Source organism: Gymnodraco acuticeps, unplaced genomic scaffold (genome assembly GCF_902827175.1).
Source record: "Gymnodraco acuticeps unplaced genomic scaffold, fGymAcu1.1, whole genome shotgun sequence".
In the NCBI taxonomy this organism is placed as follows: Eukaryota; Metazoa; Chordata; class Actinopteri; order Perciformes; family Bathydraconidae; genus Gymnodraco; species Gymnodraco acuticeps.
In genome coordinates, this window is record NW_022990295.1 from 2,574,245 (window position 1) to 2,597,034 (window position 22,790).

General features: G+C 42.3%; 2 protein-coding genes across 7 annotated transcripts in view; both read left to right on the forward strand.

The window, feature by feature from the left end:
- Positions 1-5,902: 5,902 nt before the first annotated feature.
- LOC117550188 (cytochrome c oxidase subunit 7A2, mitochondrial) lies at positions 5,903-9,634 on the forward strand. The gene is made up of 4 exons (XM_034222546.1): positions 5,903-5,920; positions 7,781-7,870; positions 9,197-9,281; positions 9,526-9,634. Exons 1-4 carry the CDS (start codon positions 5,903-5,905, stop codon positions 9,579-9,581), a joined length of 249 nt encoding a protein of 82 aa, XP_034078437.1. The 3' UTR covers positions 9,582-9,634.
- A 921-nt stretch (positions 9,635-10,555) lies between these two features.
- The window catches only part of col12a1a (collagen, type XII, alpha 1a), a 55,081-nt gene continuing 42,846 nt past the window's right edge, over positions 10,556-22,790 (forward strand). For 5 of the 6 annotated variants that reach the window (XM_034222065.1, XM_034222061.1, XM_034222062.1 and 2 more), the window contains exons 1-13: positions 10,556-10,713; positions 11,963-12,068; positions 15,530-15,646; positions 15,730-15,873; positions 16,369-16,422; positions 17,520-17,783; positions 17,887-18,051; positions 18,263-18,436; positions 18,567-18,857; positions 18,967-19,569; positions 19,958-20,236; positions 20,370-20,645; positions 20,747-21,019. In XM_034222065.1, the coding sequence (XP_034077956.1) occupies positions 11,999-12,068; positions 15,530-15,646; positions 15,730-15,873; positions 16,369-16,422; positions 17,520-17,783; positions 17,887-18,051; positions 18,263-18,436; positions 18,567-18,857; positions 18,967-19,569; positions 19,958-20,236; positions 20,370-20,645; positions 20,747-21,019 (2,710 nt within the window). In that variant the 5' untranslated portion in view covers positions 10,556-10,713; positions 11,963-11,998. The remainder of the gene's footprint in view (positions 10,714-11,962; positions 12,069-15,529; positions 15,647-15,729; positions 15,874-16,368; positions 16,423-17,519; positions 17,784-17,886; positions 18,052-18,262; positions 18,437-18,566; positions 18,858-18,966; positions 19,570-19,957; positions 20,237-20,369; positions 20,646-20,746; positions 21,020-22,790) is intronic. The other variant, XM_034222066.1, reaches the window with a different exon arrangement.

A 22,790-nucleotide genomic window follows, 5' to 3' on the forward strand; every position in this document is an offset into this window, starting at 1 on the left:
GGCTCCTGAAGGGGACTCTTTAATCTTGCTGGGAGACTTCAACGCACATGTGGGCAATGATGGAGACACTTGGAGGGGCGTGATTGGGAGGAACGGCCCCCCTGATCTGAACCGGAGTGGTGGTTTGTTACTGGACTTCTGTGCTAGTCATGGATTGGCCATAACAAACACCATGTTCGAACATAAGGATGCTCATAAGTGTACGTGGTACCAGAGCACCCTAGGCAGAAGGTCCATGATCGATTTCGTTATCGTATCATCGGACCTGAGGCCGTATGTTTTGGACACTCGGGTAAAGAGAGGGGCGGAGTTGTCAACTGATCACCATCTGGTGGTGAGTTGGGTCGAGTGGCGGGGGAAGCCTCTGGATAGACCTGGTAAGCCCAAACGTGTAGTTCGGGTGAACTGGGAACGTCTGGAGGAGGCCCAAGTTCAGGAGGCCTTCAACTCACACCTCCGGCGGAGCTTTTCGGGCATTCCTGTGGAGGTTGGGGACATTGAACCAGAGTGGTCGGTGTTCAAAGCCTCTATTGCCGAAGCCGCGGCGGGGAGCTGTGGTCTCAAGGTCCTAGGTGCCTCAAGGGGCGGTAACCCTCGAACCTCCTGGTGGACACCGGTGGTCAGGGAAGCCGTCCGACTGAAGAAGGAGGCCTTCAGGGATTTGTTATCCCGGGGGACTCCCGAGGCAGTTGCAAGGTACCGACAGGCCCGAAGGGCAGCAGCCTCATCCGTGGCCGAGGCAAAGCAGCGGGTGTGGGAGAAGTTCGGAGAAGACATGGAGAAGGACTTTCGGGCGGCACCAAAGTTGTTCTGGAAAACTGTCCGACACCTCAGGAGGGGGAAGCAGGGAACCATCCAAGCTGTGTACAGTAAGGATGGGACGTTGTTGACCTCAACTGATGGAGTGTTAGGGCGTTGGAAGGAACACTTTGAGGAACTCCTGAACCCGACAACTCCGCCCTCTATGTTAGAGGCAGAGCTGGAGTATGACGGGGGATCAACACCAATCTCCCGGGGGGAGGTCACTGAGGTCGTCAAACAACTCCACAGTGGCAAAGCCCCGGGGGTGGATGAGATCCGCCCGGAAATGCTGAAGGCTCTGGGTGTTGAGGGACTGTCATGGTTGACACGTCTCATCAACGTTGCGTGGAAGTCGGAAACAGTGCCGAAGGAGTGGCAGACCGGGGTGGTGGTCCCCCTTTTTAAAAAGGGGGATCAGAGGGTGTGTGCCAATTACAGAGGCATCACACTACTCAGCCTCCCCGGGAAAGTCTACTCTAAGGTACTCGAAAGGAGGGTCAGGCCGATTGTCGAACCTCAGATTGAGGAGGAACAATGCGGATTCCGTCCTGGTCGTGGAACGACGGATCAGCTTTTTACTCTCGCAAGGATCCTGGAGGGGGCCTGGGAATACGCTTATCCGGTCTACATGTGTTTTGTAGACTTGGAGAAGGCGTATGACCGAGTTCCCAGGGAGTTACTGTGGGAGGTGCTGCGGGAGTATGGGGTGAGGGGGTCTCTACTCAGGGCCATCCAATCTCTGTACTCCCAAAGCGAGAGCTGTGTCCGGGTCCTCGGCAGTAAGTCGGACCCATTTCCGGTGAGGGTTGGCCTCCGCCAGGGCTGCGCTTTGTCACCAATCCTGTTTGTAATATACATGGATCGGATTTCGAGGCGTAGTCATGGGGGAGGGGGTCTGCAGTTCGGTGGACTAAGGATTGCACCACTGCTTTTTGCAGATGATGTGGTTCTAATGGCTTCATCGGTCTGCGACCTTCAGCACTCACTGGATCGGTTCGCAACCGAGTGTGAAGCGGCTGGGATGAGGATCAGCACCTCCAAATATGAGGCCATGGTTCTCAGCAGGAAACCGATGGACTGTCCACTTCAAGTAGGGAATGAGTCCTTACCCCAAGTGAAGGAGTTCAAGTATCTCGGGGTCTTGTTCTCGAGTGAGGGAACAATGGAGCGTGAGATGGGCCGGAGAATCGGAGCAGCGGGAGCGGTACTGCAGTCGCTTTACCGCACCGTTGTGACGAAAAGGGAGCTGAGCCAGAAGGCAAAGCTCTCTGTCTACCGGGCCATTTTCGTTCCTACCCTCACCTATGGTCATGAAGGATGGGTCATGACCGAAAGAACGAGATCGCGGATACAAGCGGCCGAGATGGGTTTTCTCCGCAGGGTGGCTGGTGTCTCCCTTAGGGATAAGGTGAGAAGTTCGGTCATCAGGGAGGGACTCGGAGTTGAGCCGCTCCTCCTTCGCGTCGAAAGGAGGTGGTTCGGGCACCTAGTTAGGATGCCACCTGGGCGCCTCCCTAGGGAGGTGTTCCAGGCACGTCCAGCTGGGAAGAGACCAAGGGGTAGACCTAGGACCAGGTGGAGGGATTATATCTCTTCGCTGGCCTGGGAGCGCCTTGGGATCCCCCAGTCAGAGCTGGTTGATGTCGCCAGGGAAAAGAAAGTTTGGGGCTCTCTGCTGGAACTGCTACCCCCGCGACCCGACCACGGATAAGCGGAAGAAGATGGATGGATGGATGGATTATATAATAGCTAAATAAAAAACTTGACCCACTAATTTTAACAGTGTCACAAGACCGGAAGTAACAATGGATTGTGGGAAGTCAGACTGTCAGTAGAGGCTTCTCAATACTCAAATTTCCCCTCCTCGAGACTTAGACCCGCCCACAGGAGATGCGAGCGGAGGACCGAGGAGGGGAACCGAGGAGAGAGGAGGGGAAGCAGCAGACGTTTAAAGAAATGAGAACTCCTCTCCTCTGAGCGGTCATATTAAAGCGACGTCCGTTCATTATTACGTGATAACAGCTGCATCAGCTGTCGAGTGTTTTGTCATAGCGCTGTATTTTATCATCTAGATCAGCTGAACATTGTTCCCCCACATATTTACTTTGAATTAATTGAGAGTGCGGTATACCGTATAATGAGACAATAACAGGCACAGATGCGGACACACACACACAAATATATTTATATAAATATATACAATTTAAAGTATGAGAGCACTCTCATAATAACGTAACACAATCAGAGACTGGATATATCCCCCCCTCTCTTTGGTCGCTGAAATGGGGAATTGAAATTACGGGCCAAAAGTTGTATTTACAAGTATTAACTTGTAATAATAATAAGCCACTTACAATTTTCCGTGAGATCAGGGAGCAGATATAAGATGGAAGTTTCCCTAACATACAAAGCCATGTTAGGGAAACTTCCATCTTATATCTGCTCCCTGATCTCACGGAGAATTGTAAGTGGCTACTGCCTGAGATCGCATGCTGTGGTTTTATTAAATGTGCCAACTGCTAGGACTGTCTTAGGGAAGACATCTTTTAGATGCGCAGCTCCTCTGTCTTGGAATAGTCTGCAAATTAAATGGAAACTGAACAATCTGGTGCCACTAAATGTTTTTAAAGCTCTGTTGGATGCTACTCAATCGGAAGCTATTGGTACCTGTTTATGTGGATAATTATGTAAATGATGCTGTATGATGTCCTTTTGTTGTTCTATTTATGTTGTTATGTTTCATGTGGAACTACTTGAGCAGGTCTCCCTTGAAAAAGAGATCAATGATCTCAATGGGATGTATCTGTATAAATAAAGATTTGAAATTAAATTAAATTAAAAGTAAGCAGAGGACACCAAACCAACTGAGACCCGTCTGTCCGCCGCATCTACGCACTGTACAACACTCAACACACACCTACATACTGTACCACACACACACATACACACTGCCTACAACACACACTTCCAGCTCCTAAAGCATAATCAGGCTACAGCCGTTGTGTATTTTATTATGTGACGCACTAAATGGTCTTAGAAAAATATCGACTCTTTGTACTATAGCAAATAAAGAGAGTAATGTAGGCCTGTTATACTGAGTGATATTGTACACGGCTCTGCTTTCTGCACGGACCTCACAGCTGTTCTCACTGTAAACATCGCAACGCGATGAAAGCAGTTTCTAAAATAATATCCAGAGGATGCATGCAGAGCTGTCATTGGCTGAGATAAGTCCGACCGTGCGTCACGCCTCCACCGTTCCCGGAAATGCATCCGTGGAGGAGCCATCAGTGTATCCTCGGTTATAGCTCCTCCAGAGAGCCTCCTCGACGCTCGATCCTCGGTGTGCATTTATCGTGGTTCTAGGGCCAGGAACAACCAGGCTGAGTCGGGCTGAGTATGCTAAACTAGAGAGAGAATCGCTGGCAAGGGGGCTACAACTACAACAAGATGAACATATTTGACCGTGAATTAATTGTAATACACGTTTCAAAATGATGCCGAAGTAACAACATACTGATACCGGTTAGTAAAAACCATGAATGAATGCTTTGACAAGTCTGCAGACAGACGGCAGGCGAAAAACCCTTTTAAAATGCGTGTTTTCTAAATGTAGCTTGGCTAAGCTAACGTTATATATGCTCCGACCGTCCACACTCACAACAACGGCCTATACATAGTGATGTTACGTATTGCGCCGAGGCTTCGGAGCGTGTGTCGAGTAATCCCCGAAGCTTTTTGTGAAGCATGTACCGAGGCTTGTATCGTTTTGGGCCAGTGACGTCATCGATGACAAACGAAGCCTCGCTGCCTGTCGATACCACGTGACTGCTTCAGGAAGCGATTCAGATCGGTTGAACCGTTGAACCACAACGCTCATAATACCAATGGATGTATAATAAGAACCATATTACCCCTCCTGTACCCGGGCCCGGTGACACGATGGAATCAAGAGAGCTCAGACCCTCACTCATATAGAGGTCGGAACATGTCATAAGTATAAATAGATACAAGCATAAATAAATGTAGGAAAAAAAACATGAATGAATAAATACAGGAATACATATGTTACAGTATTTTCAGGGAGATTCAGCGTGTGTGCTGTGGCTCAGCTGGAAAGCAGTTGACTCACGATCGCAGGGTCTCTGGTTCAACGACTCGTCAATACGTCTTTTTTGTTGTTTATAAAAGCTACAGCTAAATGAGATAATGTAGTTAATAAATGTATTCTTTGATATGGTTTAGCCTTTCTCAGGCTACAACATGGTTACGTTTATGAATATTATTAAGGAATACAAATCCCTATTTGTAATGTTTACCAGCCTCCTTAGGCTTTTCAATCACAATCATTCAACTGGAATAAAAACAATATTGTTAACATGAAAATATGATTTAATGTTCGTTGTTTAGATGTATTCTAAGGCTTTACTCATTGGGAACTCGGTATGAGATAGAGCACACTGTTGAGATGTCCAATCTGCCTGTTTTACACACTGACCAACAGGGGGTTTGTGTTCAAATGAAGCCCATGATGAAGCCTCATGAGATGAACCCTTTTGCGAACCAATTGGCTGGAAAGCTTCAAAGCTTCATAAGGCTTCATCTCGCCATCACTACCTATACAGACATAAATAAACCAGCGACTGTATTCTCCATGACACAGGCAGTCTGTGGTTTGTACTTGTTTAACTTTTGTCAAGTTTCTGAACAGATATGAAGAGCTGTGAGCTCCGAGTGCTAAGAGCTAACGGCTGTGTTGTTTTTCTGGGGCTCTCATTGAAGATGACGTCACGGCTCCGCCTACACTGCGTTACTATAGTAACTACCCCAGTTCCTAAACTGTAATGGAAACGCAGCATTAAAGTGAGCCGGGCCTAATAAGGCCTAACCAAACCGAGCTAGGCCGAGCGAGGCCTGCAGTGGAAACGCGCCATTAGAGAAATGAGACGTCCTTCAAAATGGCGCGCTGAAATTCATTTCCGGGTCACTACCGGAGGACCGAGGAGTCGAGAAGGGGAAATTTGAGTATTGAGAAGCATCTAGTGTGTGTCCTTGTGCTGTGCCTTTACCTTTTAGTTTACGATAACAGAAGTTTTCCAAAATGTACAGACAACTATTGGTAAGACAACGTTTCAACTTTTGTATTAACCTTATCAAGTTGCTGTTCTGTTATTAATTTTGTTTTTACTATGTATAATGAATACGAAACTTAAGCTAGGTAAATTCTTATCGACGAGTAACGGTCCTGAAATTTGCTAAGTAACCCCGCTATCAGCTGAGAGTTTAACGTCATTAAACCCTCCAGATATTTAAGTAAAAAACGATGTTACATATAATATTATTGTCATATGTCATAGAGCAAATGTAAAATGGTTTGATATTTACCCTTTTGTCAGGACACCTGCAACAGGAATACAATAAAGTCAGGTTAGTGATGTTACACACGATGCGAATACAGACCTATGGCTGTATCGATTGCTTCGCTTCAACTCAACAAAAACGTACCCACTATAAACATGAATCAAGGACGTGCTTGTCAACCTGCCACATCATGTGAAACTTGCAATCCCTCCATAATGTATTCGGTTTACTGTATACAGTGTGGTGTGACAGTTAGACGACAGAGTTTTAAAGAGAAATCGAGGTAAAGTTTCAGGTAAGTTATGATTACATTTAGGTAGGGCTGTTTAACACCCGCTTTTTTATAATGTGTACCATTAATCCATCCACGTGCATTCCCATAAAAGGATACTTTAAACATATTGCCAAACCATTAATAATTGTGTACCTATCATCTTTAACTGTATGTAGCACCACCATTTTGAGCTATATGATCAACAGTGGCAGCAGTGACCTCTGATTTGACTCAGTCTTGAATGTAACCCTTCATACAAGTGCAATGCAGAGAGTCGGCCATAAGATGTCACCGTTGAGACCATTTAAAAAGGGAACTATTTTGAGCACAATTTTCTTTTTGTGGCATCATATACTGTTAGTCATGCTTAGATTATAATTGTTTAAAGGTCCCATGACATGGCCATTTCTACTGATCATAATTCCATTGTTGAGGTCTACTAGAATATATTTACATTGTTCAATGTTCCAAAATCACATTGGTTTCTCATACAGCATCTCTGTAGTATGTGTATTCACTCTGTCCAAACGGCTTGTTGGAGCTCCTGCCCCCCCTCCCTATGAGCCCACTGTGCTCTGATTGGTCAGCTCGCCCACTCTGTTCTGATGAGTCCACCACCGTTACAGCGGAACATCAGTGATTATGTGTTACAGTGGCGTTTGTTAGCAACCAGAAAATGACACCAGTAATGACAAACAGATGAGAATGCTGCGTGGGGTCTGGGTGCCGTGTTGGCGGGACGTTGCGGGGCTCGCTGCTCCGCCCTTTGAGGCTCGAGTGTGAGCTGAATTACTGGTGACATTTCCTGGTTGCTGCGTGGGGTCTGCGAGACAGCGAGACACTGCGAAACTCAGCCTGAGCACACACATAAACTCACAGCCTGGCTGTTTGCCACACAGTTCGCCAAACACTATGGCCTGAGAAAAGATAAGGCTGAGTCAGTGTTTCTCCGCAATCCCAACTCGTCTATTACCAACGTTCAGGGAGCTCTATGCTCAACGCTAAAGGTCCCCCCAATGCGTTTGATAGTAATGCCAAGGGATCCCGGTGTGAGGAGCTCCACGGATTGGTCCATTTGGACCAATTGGTCCATTTGGGTATGGTCACGTCACTGTACCCAGGAAGAAAAAAATGTAAAAAGAAAAATCTCCAACGAAGCGTTCTGGGGCAGCAGGACTTTTCTGTGTTCGAGTTTTACTCGCTACTTTGAGGGTTTGTGACTTTACAGACCGTTTACATGCAGAAAAAGCTACATAACACACAAGAGGACGGGTAATAACCCGAAAAGCATGACATGGGACCTTTCAACTTGAAAAATACTCAGTTGAGAGATTTCCCCAACAGGGACTTCGGCTGCTCTCCAGGCGGACCATCACAAGCAGTGCCCGCAGACAGGCTGATAACGGTGTGAAGGAAAAACAAAAACTGTTTCAGGTAATGTTTTTGAAAACGATATGACATTCCTAAACATTATGATCACATTAATTTCCCATTTGAGCTTTGTAACAGTGTTTCAGATGCTGTCTGACTCCTGTAAACCACAGGAGTAGTCTAGTCTTACTAAGAGTTTTCTTTCTGACACTTTTAATGATACATCTGAGCAAAGGTAATATCATAAATGTGAAGTGAAATACAAGTTCTCACACTTAAAGGGGACCTATCATGCAAAATGCACTTTTGTATGTCTTTTATACATGAATATGTGTCCCCGGTGTGTCAGGGAACTCACCAAGTGTCAGAAAACACAACCCTCTCTCTTTTCCTCCATACGCAAATCTCTAAAAAAAGGGGCTGCAACGGAGCTGATACAGATTTGAATTTTTCTGACGTCAGAAAAGGGGTGCTCCGCCTATATGGGCAACTCTCCACCTATCAGGGGAATGGGGGGTTGGGCCACGGCCATTGGCGCTCGAAAGCGCTGGAGACGCTGTAGTACATATGCCAGGCCTGTAAGTGGCGCTGTAGTCTGCCACAAAAGCAGCGAAGAAGACTTCTCACAGAATCAGCCCTTGCAAAAACAGGGTTGGAAAAGAGCAAATAGAGCAAAATGAGGCATGGCTAAAATGCATGATCTGTTTGGTATTTTGAAAGAAAAACTTCACATACATGTTTTATATAGGTATGGCCCTACACTATATTATTCAAATATAGCATGATAGGTCCACTTTAAGAAAAAAAGTCAATGTCTGATGTGTAGTGAAGCATTGTTGGTATGAAACATTCTTTATAACTGTGAAATTAAATCTTAATTTAGGCACCTTTTTGTCATACTTTGAAGGTTATTATATTTTCTTTGTTTTTACAATGTTAAAGTTTCTACTTTATTCCCAGGTTCTGGAGACAGAATCAAATGTTATCCTGTTTGTAGCCTGACAGATAAGTATAAGAGGGTTTCCACCCTGCAGTGTTTGGATGACCTTCGCCTGTAGCTGAGGCTGGAGTTATACTAATTATGCTTGCGAGCCGCTAATTAAAAAGCCATTGCAAAACCAACGTTCCAATGTGGCAGGCTTTTGCTGATCCATGCATAGCGCTAGGAATTAGAGTGGCCGTAGTTGACAAATGGCCTATCCTTGCTTCTAAATCTTAGAGCAAGCACTGCTTCATTGCGCAGTTTACTGTACGTCACCACTTAATTGCTATGGTTAACCAGAGATGAGCCCTACAACCATTTGAATACCATAGAAAGATCAACAAAGTCCTCAACATAGCCTTGAAGTTATCTCTTCTGAAATAACTACGCCTTGATTTTCTATGCAGCAGGACAACGGTTTACCTATCCATCTGAAGGGCGGGGTGAAGGACGCTCTCATCTACAGATTCACAATGGCTCTCACTGTATTTGGTAAGTCAGCATTTGTCTGAGATTTGATGAGTCAGGCTCACTCTGCATGTCTCAGTCTGTCTTTATTCAAGGGAAACATCTCATGCCAGTCGCCTGACCCCAATGTTATTACTGAAACTGACTTGGAAAGTCAAATAACTATAATTGCACGATGCCTCATGAAGGTTTGTTTGAAGTCAAGATAAATGCTTGTGTTGTACTGTATCTCCGGCACATCTGTAATACGTGTCTGCTCTCTCCACAGGGAGTGGATATGTGGTGTACGAGCTGTTTACTGCTGCGATGCCCAAGAAGGCATAGTGAAACAGGATCGGGCTATCTGACGGAACAATCATGCACTCGCTGCTCACTCATCAAGTCTGTGCTGCTCAGATTTGTATTCTTGGACATTATTTGTTCTATCAATACTCTCAGTATGTGTCATGTTTGATGTATTTATTGACTGTACAAATCATGAGCTGTTGATAATAATACAAATAAATATCTTGTGAAATTGTGTCACTTTTTAAAAATGGATTCCTGCTGTAGATGTAAACTTTGCATTGAGTCTAATGCTTTAGACAATAGATTTGTATTCTTCACCAACAGATTTAAAGTAGGATATTGTAGTCTGTTAGTAACCTGTGTATATTTATTAAGACTAGATTGGATTTCCTTCACATATCCAAACATTTGTATCTACTGCAGGTCTCTGATTTGAGCACTAGAGGGCAATAAAAACCAGTCAGAAGGCTCACAGTGGCAATTACTTTCAGCTGTTTCTGAAATACTTCGATTTCTCCAGCAAAATGAATGTTCCTTTGGTTCCCACATTATTTATAAACTTATGGAATATATGGATTAACCTTATTAAATGAATTGTGGTGTATTCAAGCATCTTGAACGCATTGTGAGAAAATCCACATATGACACAAATATCCAAGAGGTTTCTTAAAATCTAAAGCTTTCATTTCAGTCCACATCTGAGTAAATAAATTGGATAAGGTTGCCTGTTGCGCATATAAAACACTTCTCTTCCTCTTAGTGCCGTCTGGCCAAATGTTGCCCTGCTGTGAAATTCACATTGGCATTGGAAACTCATTAAATCAACTGACCAAAAGAATGCAGGAAAAAATGTAATTTCCAAACATTGGATCGGTCTCTGCGGGGGACATGCATCAACTGACGGGCAGAGTTTCGTAAGACACCCATATGATGGTAAACTGAGAGTTGGAACTGCCCCCCTATTAAGTAGTCGATGGTGGAAAGATTCTTCCCACTTTGAAAGAGGGTTTTCCTTCTTGGACATCTGCTGTTGGAGCTTCCAGTAGCCAGAGAGAGGAGAGGGGTCCAGCCGCAGCTCCTGAAATTCTTACTTTACTTTCCAGAGAGGGAGGCTTCAAGCAGGCTGCTCTCACATTTGCTCGGTACATTTTTTGGGGGGTTTGAATAGGTAAGTTGACTTAATGTTATTTATTTTCAAAAGTGTATTATCGGAGCTTTAACAATACAAATAACTACTTTATGTTTCAATACATTTGACAGAATATGTTGATTTTTGTCGCAGTTTTTTTTTTTACTGTAGGAGGATGTATTTCACACCAACTTAATCACTATGTGATAAATCTAACTTAACGTCGTTTTTTGTTTTTTTAAGATAAATTACTTTCGAAGATCTTTTTAATCACGTTATTGAACTGAGCTGAATGAAATTGCAACTTCAACATTCAAAGACAAACAAAGTCTATGTAATGTCTAGGCACATTTGTTTTGTGATAATGCATTAATAGGCTAGCTTTTTGGCTTTATTTGCAGTTTAAATTAGATTAAACCCCAATTGTGTGCGAGGGGCCAACAGAGTAATGTTGGTCCCTTTGGCTGCAGTATTCCTGCTCGTGCACCAGGCGGTGCGCACAGCCTGTGGTAGGATACATTTAAAGACACTTTCAGCAAAAAAGGGATACTGTGTGGATGTGGTTTACTGGTATAAGTAAAAAGAGTAACCCCATTGCATACATTTAATTCATTTCGGTATTGTATTTAAATGCTGTAATTGTAACTTATTTTGTTCAAAATGACTTTCAATCAAAATGCACTGTAATATTTTACACATTTAGAATATATCATTATATATATCATATATCAACAATATCATTAAGCTGCATGAATGAAGAGTTTCACCCAGACATCATCCCTGTAAAGTGAGGTAGAACCAAAGGAAAGGCTAGACTATGTGTGAGCTACAGAGCGACCCACTAAAACAATCAGGAGAGCTAGAAGGCAAAAGAGTCCCAGATTATACTTAATAAAATCAGACGGATGAACATGTGTAAAACAGTTTTTCTAAGTCCCTCATTACCAAATACCTACAATAAGTACCCACCTCAGGGTGTGGGAATCAACTAAGCAGTCAGGTGTGGCAGTTGTTGTGTAACAAAGTCTAGATGGATCTTGCAGTCTGTCATTAAGGAGAGTAATGATTGAATAATAGGAGCTATGATTATTTATTCCAGAAAAATATTATTTTAAATGCACCATGTACTTTTAATGAAGCGCAAACTGGGTGTTCTTCAGTTCATGTTAAATCTCGATACAGCGGTATATTAGTCATAATGTATCGCCTGCATGTGTTGCTGCCTATGCCCACACATTGAGCTTGTAATAAACCTGCATCTTAAAACATGTTTTCTCTTTATCATCAGACTGATTGATGCTCTGCTGACCCTTCAGGACCAAACATGAAAATAGGGCTGTCACTGGCCGCGGCTGCCTTCTTTGCAGCACTGCTCTCCACCATAGATGCCCAAGGTAAAAGAAAGCACTTGGCCTCATACACTCTGTCTCTTTATCTCTTCCTTCTCTTCTTTCTCCTGTACACCTCAAATGGTTCTCTATGTTACAGGGATTAGTCACTTTAAAGAGTCATCTCATTGACACTGAACTCTTTGTATTGATAAACTAAATAAAGTTATTCTTGGTTCATGTGTATGTTATATGACTATGTGCATTTTGGACTACTGACTTAATTTGTAATGCTTTTATCCCTCATTTGCAGCGTACTTTGTCCGATTTATCTGTGTGGACAGGCTTTAATGTCAAATCCAAATCCAGATCTCATTTACTTGTATGGTTTTGTTCTTTTGGATTAAACCAATAATTCTGCAGCCATGTTCACAAATGTAAATATGAAAAATACCACACTTGCAAGTTTATTTCATTTCCGATTTCTTATTAAATGCATTTAACAGCAGGGCACAGAGTAGAATACAAGTGTTTACCCATAAATGTCTTAGGAAGGCTGCTGTCGTTTCAATTTAATGGCAGCAAGCGTGTGCACTTTTTCCAAAGCAAAATTTGGAACATTGCCAAGTTCTTGTTAATTAGGCATTTAAATACTTCATCATATATTTATGCTGAGGTTGTAGTAGGATGTTGTGAATCTCGTCCTGTGGCAGCAAGTAAATACAGTGCTATAACGTATTAAATTACTTAAGCAACATCATAGTTGTACTATCGCGGAAACAGAGTGCAATAATTTAAAATACATAAAAAACAGCAAAAAGCGTAAAAGTAGTGCTATGTTAGGCAATTAAGTTTGGTAGAAAGTCTAATAAATGGTTATATCCAAAGGGTTCAAAACTGTATGTATAATCTTGTGACTATCCCTGTTGGATTTTGTGCTCATATTACTATTGTTTTAGCACCTATTAAATGCACGTTACTGTACCTATCACAACGGCCAACATGTCATAGACTGTTAACAATCTGTCAGGAATTTTTGACAGAAAATGACTCAAAGTAATTTCATATGCAAACATTTCAATCCAGTATAATGGCAAATATGGAAACCCTCAGATTTCTTTCCTTCTGAAACCTCTCTGGCAGCGTGAGAGGAGTCTAACATCTCCTCTCACATATCTCCACCAACCGAATGGAAAGATGAAATACGAGAATAGCAAATTAATCCTCAGACAGCGCAAAGACAAAGAGCCTTTCTAGGGCTCTTTTGCGGGCATTTGCAAAATGCTGAGTTGCAATACATATGGAAAGTTAATATGCAGCAATGTTTAATGTCAGCACATGTTGTGGAATTACTGGCATCTGTCCTGCCTCTTTGGGAGAGTCGGTGTACTTTCCTCCTCTTTTTGGTCTCTCCTCCTGGCAGCAACTCAGGCCAGGATGGCTGTCTGGCTGGAGACTAAGGTTACTAATGGAACAGTAGCCAGACTCTGGCCCCTGGGAGCCTGAGTTGTCTTTTATTAGGAACTGATGGGACTGACATCCATGTAACAAGAGCAACCACAATGTCCAAATAACCAGAGATTGTTAGTTTGACAAAACCACCTTTGTTCCTCAGTATATTTTATAAGCAGGAGGACATGGTCGGAGACATTGTAACACATTGAAATTGCCTGAAACAAACAAATGTAGGAGAGCCACGTTGACATGGAAGTCAACCCTCGCCTAGCACAATTTCATCAAAATGTTCGAATCTGTAATTGATTGGCAATTGCTACCCACCTCCACTCCTACACCCACACCCACATACACTTCCGTACCCCATACCATTTCGTGTTGGAGATGCGTACTCACGGAGAAATCAGGTGGAACGCGGCCCATCGGGGCTCCTTGAGTTGATAAGTCAGGTTGGTGATCCTCAAATCGCAGTTTTTAAATTATCTGGTGGGCTCCTGTTTGTCATCTGCCTGTGCATTCAGTGTGTCCCAAGCTATGGCTTCCTCCTCAAAATGTATTTTACAATGATATTCTTGCCTCCCATGGCATTCTTATTCTACTTTACAGCTAGCATGAACCCACCCTACGGTCCCATGCATGCTCACTTACCTAAGATCAGCCCCATTATGGGTAAATTAAGGCTCAGCCTGGCACTACAAGTCAGTTCAAATGTCATCATGCTATCCTCAAGAAAATATTGAATGTATCACAAAATAATTTGTTTAGTCTTACACTATTTTCTTTTTTTATTGAACACTTATTTGCTACTATTTCTAATTACATCACTTTTCGAGGCGAGTAGCATGAAGCATGAACTTAGCTAACTATTTAATTAACAAATAAATTAAGACAGAGGTAGTTTAAAACTAACCTTATGACCCTTTTTAAGTGGCAATGGATAACTTGGTTAATAAAATGGGAAACAAATGTAACTTTTATGCATGTAAATAACAAATGTCATTTTCGATGACATTTGCCAACTAACATTAGCTAACTAACATTAGCCCTTTCCCTCGATTTCGTACCAACCTAAAGGCTGTAAAAAAGGAATATCATTTAAAAATATGTTTGTCATCTCTGTCTGTGTGGTTCCAATTGTACATGGAAACTAAGTCCAGTCAATTAAAGTTGTTAAACCAAACAACTTTCTCATGTACATGATGCATGACGCTGTGTTCAAGTCAGCTCGATGTAAAGACGCGAGGCCTTGTCACACTGTATATGTTTTTCCTTTATTTATTTTGATGTACACACTTTCTCTATTATAGTACATCTAAACAGTTTAAAGATTGTCTAAATTAATTTGTTCTCCCTTGACGAATGCATTATTCTGCCAATGAAAAAGTACACAAGGGTCTCCGGCGACAAATTGTGTATTCTTTTTAAAAGGTTTTGCAATGGATGTGTGCCACTCATCGTGTAAAGAGTTCTAACCAAATCAAAGCACTTTTCATCTTTGAAATATGTTTATATACAATGTATATATAACATATGGTGTTTAACTTTGTCAAGAGTTACTTCAACAACTATATGGCAACCTTGATTCCATTGTATAATCAGTATCTGTTGTATTTTTGTTATGCTGAGATCAACTCGTACATATAAGGAGTTTAGTATAAGGTCGGGGCATGCGTTGTTATGACTGCACTCAGCATGTGTTGTTTGGTTCACTCAATATTTGCACTTTGGTAGAGTTTGCGTGGAGTCGTGCACATGTTGCGTATGCCAGTGCTTGAGTTGCTGGCCATCGTGGTTGGGCAACTCAAACAAATGCCATTTTACTCCAAAATGGCTTCTCACACTTTTTTCAATGTTGTCACATTTTCTTTACTTGTCATCCTTACAAATGGACATCAGTGCCATGTGTCTGTCCCCAACAACGAGCAATTCCACTTCAGTCATGAAGTGTTTGTCGTTGGGATCAATGTGAATGCTTGATAAAAATGCCTATCATTAATTTGATCATAAATATTAAATTCATACATATGTTTATATTTGTGATTTACCAATTGTGTTTCAACTCTTTTTTGCAGTGGAACCCCCCTCAAACTTGAAATATAAAATTATCAATGAGAACTCAGTGGAAATGTCATGGACAATACCCTCATCAAGAATAGAGGGCTTCCGGCTACAAGTTGTATCTGATGCAGGTCAGTATGGAAGTGAGCACTTAGAGTAGGTTATTTATATGAGCCCAACATCAGTTGATTTGGTTTTGAATTCCCTCTCCTAGATGAACCATCCAGAGACTTTACGCTTGATGCATATGCCACAACGACCAAAATCACTGACCTGACAGCTGACTTGGACTACACGGTGTCCATAAACTCCTATTATGGGTCAGAGGAAAGTATTCCCATCTTTGGACAACTTACAAGTAAGTCATTTTTTTCAAAGGGGATTCATTCAGATTGTTTAGAAAATTCACAACTCACTTCATTTCAAGTGTAAAATTACTTGTACACAAGACACAAGCATGACTGCATTGTTACAGTCATGCTAGTTAGTAAGCACAAAATCAACTTTAAGCATCTACATCATTTTCTACGTCTCAACATACAGAACATCTCCTTCTTCACCATACCAATATAAATAAAAATGTACCTTTAATTACACAATAAATGATTCCATGTAGCAGTTTCATCTAGCCGCATGAGATGAAGGAAAGTAGGGAAAAATCACATCTGCTTTCTATCTCTGAATTGCTCACTGTTTATAGTTAATGCAGCATGAAGATATGCGTTTGTGTAAATGTGGGTTTGACCCTCTTGACCAGATTTTATGATGTGTTGACTCTATTGCCAGTGAAAAAGCGCAAAGTGAGGCTGGCATATGTGCGATGCTAACTCACCAAGTGTTTCCTGTGTTTCAGTCCAATCCAGTAACACCAGTGAACGAGTCAGGAAGCCACAGATAGATGCAATCAGTGAGTATGTTTACTGTAATGTCAACCAAAATCTAAACCGGGTCTGTCCTTCTAGTTTTTTGTCATCAAAATATTTTTTCCCATGGATAATTTGGTCAAGCGTACATTTCACCCCCTGGAGGGGTTATAACTGGATAAGCAGAGAGGGAGTGGGAGGGCATATACTGGTTATTATAATTGACACCAGTCTGTACATACAAAAAAGGGAAAGAAAGGCTTGAAGCTAGGAGACATGTGTTCTCTTATGAGTCATTGGGTGGAGAGGAGCAGGAGGGGGTTGTCAAGCAATCACGTATTCACTGTGCCACATAGAGGCAAGTTTTAAAGATGTGGCAGTTCTAATTATGATGTCCCCTTGTCAAACTCTTCTACTCATATTGTGAGATCTATCTGTGTACATTTACAAAAGGACATGCTCACTTTCCACCCATAACTGTTGATCTTTCTGGAAACTTTGCCAAATTCCCATCCTATATCCTTACGTGAAGCTCTCAGAAATTATTTTACAAGCACTCAAAAACTTTGAATAAACCCTAATTTGGTACCATCATTTTCAACATTAAGTCAGGGAAACTTTTAAGGAGAAGTATGCCCTTTTAAGAAGGAATCTCATGAGTGGTGAGGAACATAATTTGGAGTCAATGAGACTTTGGGGAAATGAGGAATAAAGGCCATCTACATGAGCCCTGCCAATTATATCAATAGATTCATCTTAAATGCTCCAGAGAATTTAATCTAGGATTGAAAGCCCCTTAGGATTTAAAAGTATTAAAGTGAGTAATGCTGTTGGAACTTCTGTTAAATGTTTAGTCTGATCCTTTTCCTCAGACTGCCAGAATGACTATACCAGCCCACTGTTTGGCACTGGCTAATATTTCCTTTGATGTCAGAATACACATTGCTGAGCCGTCCAACTATCTGTCAAGGATTTGATTTGTTTTGGACCGGAATAGAAATAGGCCAGTGAAAATATTGTAAAATTGGAATAAAAAAAAGCTCACTACCAAAACTGCCTGGCTTCACAAAAACCTTCTACATTATTTTCTTACTGTCCTATTCTATCTTGACTGACTTTTATTTCTCCAATCTTTCCTTAGAGTGTTCGGTCAGTGCATTGGCAGATTTGGTTTTTCTGGTGGATGGCTCATGGAGTGTGGGCAGAGAGAACTTCAAGCACATTCGTAGTTTCATCAGTGCCATGGCAGGGGCCTTCGACATTGGCGTTGACAAGACACGGGTTGCCGTAGTTCAGTACAGTACAGACACCCGAACAGAGTTCCCCCTCACACGTTACAACAGAAGGGGAGATCTTCTCCAAGCTATCAACTCCCTGCCATACAAAGGCGGAAATACTATGACAGGTAAGGAGTTCATTTCAGAACGAGATACAGTATTGTAGAGGTATACATTTACAGGTTTTTTCTTTTATTTCCAACTTTAATGTATGTACATTTCTATCTTAAGGTGATGCCATAGATTACCTTCTGCAAAACATCTTTACGGAGGCAGCTGGATCCAGGAAAGGTTTTCCTAAGGTAGCCATGATCATCACTGATGGAAAGTCCCAGGACCCAGTGGAGGAATATGCTAAAAGGCTTAGGAACATTGGAGTGGAAATCTTTGTCCTAGGTATGGTTTGTTAGTCAGTGTTTTGTTGAATAGTGCTCTCCCATTTAAAAGTCTGCCTGTTCTTGGAAACCATTTGGTTTTCCATTTATTGTTCATAAGCATATTTTACTTGGTAAAAGTCCAGTACTGTTGATCTGTCTAACATACTCAATAGTCTAAAAGCATCAACATATTCCACATCTGTTGACATAGTTCACATTTTCCTCCTTAGGTATCAAAGGAGCAGATGAGGATGAGCTAAAGGAAATTGCCTCCACACCTCACAACAAGCATGTGTACAATGTTGCCAACTTTGACATGATCCAAGAGGTACAGAAAAAGATTATCACAGAGGTGTGCTCTGGTGTCGATGAGCAACTTGGCATTCTTGTCAGCGGGGAAGAAAGTAAGTTAAAACACTTTATCAAATTTGTTGTTGCTAAATTTGGTTTTGACATGCAATAAATTGAAGCACTGTTTCTTTGAATACATCTTGAAACGCTCATATATTGATACATTTTCTGCATTTTCCACAGTGGTAGAGCCAGCCTCTAACCTGCAGGTGACAGAAATTGCATCAAAGTCAATGAGACTGACATGGGATGCCTCCCTGGGTGAAATCACAGGCTACAAGCTCACCCTAAGCCCCATGCTAGCTGGAATGAAACGCCAAGAGCTTTACATTGGGGCCACACAGACATCAATCAATGTTCGTGACCTTTCCCCTGAGACTGAGTATGAGATCAGCCTGTTTGCCCTCAAAGGTCTGTATCCCAGTGAAGCCATCCTGGCAATGGATAAGACCCAGCCTGTCAAAGTGTCAACAGGTAAGATTAATTGCTGAGTACGCCATTTTTACTTTTCCTTAAATAGTTCCCTTGTTTCATGGCAAAAGCCATACAATTAATTAATCAATTGTTTTTTATATTTTGGCAGAGTGCTCTTTGGGAGTGGATGTACAAGCTGATGTGGTCATACTGGTTGATGGCTCTTACAGTATTGGATTACAAAATTTTGCCAAAGTGCGTGCTTTCTTGGAGGTTCTGGTCACTTCCTTTGACATTGGACCCAACAAGGTCCAGATCAGCTTGGTCCAGTACAGTCGCGATCCACACACTGAGTTTGCCCTCAACACCCACCATGACATAAATTCTGTTGTCAAAGCTGTTCGCACTTTCCCCTACCGTGGAGGCTCCACCAACACTGGCAGAGCCATGAAATATGTTACGGAAAAGATCTTTATCAATGCCCGTGGAGCAAGAGAGAATGTCCCCCGTGTCATGGTCCTGATCACAGATGGAAAGTCATCTGACTCGTTTAAGGATGCAGCCACTGGCCTGAGGAATACTGATGTGGAGATCTTTGCCGTTGGTGTGAAGGATGCTGTGAGGTCAGAGTTGGAGGCCATTGCTAATCAACCATCAGACGCTCATGTCTATGAGGTGGAGGACTTTGATGCCTTCCAGAGGATCTCCAAGGAGCTGACTCAGTCCATCTGTCTAAGGATTGAACAGGAGCTGCTTAACATCAAAAAGAGAAGTAAGTAAGAGGATAGGATACCGAAACCCAATAACTATGGCCATGAGTGTGCCGGATGCCATGTCCATAATTTCTTGGCATCAGTTTTGCTATGTATAGTTGCACCTTCACGTTGGTCCATAATGTCCTTATTAGACAATGTAACATCTGATTGTGAGTTAGCCTGGTCTCCAGGAGTCGATTTAATGGAGAGAAGCCAACTCCAATTAAGTAAAGGTGCTGAACAAGATTACAATGCTTTGCTTTGCATTGCTTCCAGTAAATCTGACAGATTTAAAATATTGTTATGCAATTAGATCATGGTAGTATGTTTCTGAAACGTTTACATGATTTAGGACTATGCACTTTTAATTACAGACTTCTTTAACACTTAACCTTTTACTTTCAGGTTTGCTTCCACCCAGAGATTTGGCATTTTCAGAGATTACCTCCAGGAGCTTCCGTACCACCTGGGTAGCTCCTTCCGTCGTTGTTATGTCCTACCTGGTACGTTTCCGCAAGGCTGAAGACATGACTGGTGACTACATTTCCATGGCAGTGCCTGGCGATACCACCACAGCTGTTCTTCCCCACCTATTCCCCCTCACTGCCTACGAGGTCAACGTCTTTTCTCAGTATGAGAAAGGGGACAGTTTCCCTTTGACTGGTGAAGAGACCACACTAGAAGGTAAGAACAGTTTTTGTGGACCTTAACCCAATGTTGTCATAGTTGAAATGACAGACAACAATGGAACAGCACTAATATCGCTGAAAATGTGCAGACAGAATATTTAGAATCTGAATGATGTTATGCTTTTCAGAGCAAGGGACTGTACGGAACCTTCAAGTTACAGAAGAGACAACCAACAGTTTCCGGGTGTCATGGCAAGCTGCTCCAGGTCCCGTTATCCGATACCGCCTCACATATGTCCCTGTGAGTGGCACTGGGGAAATACTGGAGGCCCAAACCATTGGAACGGAGACTACCATAGTTCTCGAAGAGCTTTTCCCCATTACCACCTACCGTGTGTCTGTGTCTGCTGAGTATTCATCAGGAGTAGGTGACGAGATGCAAGTAGATGGAACCACCAAGGAAGGTGAGTCATGAATTTTTTGTATCCGTAAACAGCTATGTGAAACTTGTGTTCTTGCACAAGGGATATGTATTAGTGTCTCACACATTTTTGTTTGCTTTCAGTCCGTGGCTCTCCACGGGACCTCCGTGTCTTTAACGAGACCATATCCACAATGAAACTGGCATGGCAGGCTGCTCCAGGAAATGTTGTTCAGTACCGCATTGCCTTCAAACCTGCCGAGGGCGGTGACAGGAAGGAGATATCTGTCAAGGGAGATACTACCCAGGCTTTGCTGAAGAACCTCCAACCAGCCACTGAATATGAGCTGTTTGTGAGCGCTCGCTACTCTTCTGGTTTGGGTGAACCTCTTCTTGGCACAGGAACAACCTTAGAAGGTAAGGGAGAGCTACTCAATTTGAATGTAAAACTTTTGAAGCATGGTAGAACTGTAACTATAGCCAATGTGTGACCGAAATGTAAAGTGGCTGTGGGCTCAGGAAGTAGGTACTGCTTTATTCAAAATTAGTTCAGTTGTCACCCTTCAAGTCCCTTCAAGTATCCACCATCTGGTGTTTCTCACATAATTTCACACATCAGAATTAAGGAAGTTGTGCTTTAACTTTGGAAGGTTGGTTGGGTATATGGGCTGTGGTTACAGGGGAAAATACAGGAATGTGGCACTTGATGTAATTCTTTTGGCATATAGACTTTAGGTTAGGGTTGCTATCCCACCGTGAGATGGAAATGGGTGGGGAGTGCTTGTAAACCTAGAGACTTTGTGCAATGGCTTGGAACAGACTTTGACAGTCATATGCCTGCTGGGGTAATACATTTACATCTTACATCTAGCCTGTCTGAGACCTAGTGTGTTTGGATTTACATTGTTTTATAAGATAAATGTGGAATATTTAATCATAAATATCAGTCGTTTTTTTTTTTTTTTTTTTAAATATCTGAGCATCTGTTTCGTTTTATAGATGTTTATATGCAGTGTGGAAGACTCAACAGGAGGCAGGCCATCTGTTGATTTCACACAGAGTGGGAAAGGAGATTGTTGATAGTGTCACAGGAAAGGAAGTCAAAAGGATCTCTTTTGAGAGAAAGGGGGGGGCTTGGCTCTTTGGGGACAAAACAACAATCAAGGTACTGTATCACAAAGAGGAGAATATCGCAGGTTTTCAGTTAGTTCCACTAATGGCTGCTAAACCAGTAAGAGCTTACATGGCCATGTATTTATTTATAGTGTGGAGTTAACCCCACTATGCTGTTTAGAATGGTATTAGAATGGGGATCAGAAAGAAGCAATGCTAAATCACTTTTTTTGGGATCAAATGTAAATGTTGGCGTAGCTCAACCTCTTTTAAAGCAGTTAAAGGCCAAAGATACATTAAAGTTGTTATATTTATCATAACAGCAAGAGTGGAGTTCCTTCATGTCGCCTCTTTATACTCCTGGCATAAGTGAGGTCCTAAGTGCCAGCGTCTCCCTACTTAGGGACATTTATTGCAAACCACATGGATCTGTGCACTGGCTTGAGTAAGAGGACTTTGGTGCATAGAAGTTTTTCAACCATGAATTTACAACTGCATAAAATGAATGTTTGTGTGCATTTCGATGTGGGTAAGAACTTGAAAAAAATGTTGGTTTTTCTGTGTTTTGCTCTGTTCCCACATTGACCAAAAGGCTTGGTCGTGATCATAGAGTTTAGTTTCCACATGTCCAATCTGTGCCGTCATCAACCATACACCCCCACAGGAAAAGGTTCCATGACAAAGCACTTTGTTTAGCCAGCTCTATTAAGCTGTCATGACGTCAGGAGACCTCAACACTGATCTCATTGTTTGGAGTGCCAATCACTTTGAGTGACCCTTTCTGTAAGGTCCATGTAGGCGAGAACTGGAAGAGAGTGGCTTGCACAAAGTCTTCCCTTGTGGGTTATAGTGGATGGAGGCCAATATAGAAGTTTTGAATAGGAAGGAACTAAACATCCTGAAATGACTTACAAGGAGGACAGAGAAGGTGTCATAGCAAATGCTTGAATGAACAGCCCAAATGTGTATATTAAACACAACATGGCAAAATTATTTATTTAAGAAGAGTGAGTTTTAAACAGCATGTGGAAGACATTACATAAGAGGACTTTGAAAGTTGTGTTAGCTGTCTGTC

Excerpts from the sequence above, each read along its gene's own strand:
- LOC117550188 (XM_034222546.1), top strand. Across the intron at positions 7,871-9,196 it reads AAAAACAAAAACTGTTTCAG|CAGGACAACGGTTTACCTAT; the intron begins GTAATGTTTTTG and ends TTTTCTATGCAG. Across the intron at positions 9,282-9,525 it reads AATGGCTCTCACTGTATTTG|GGAGTGGATATGTGGTGTAC; the intron begins GTAAGTCAGCAT and ends CTCTCTCCACAG.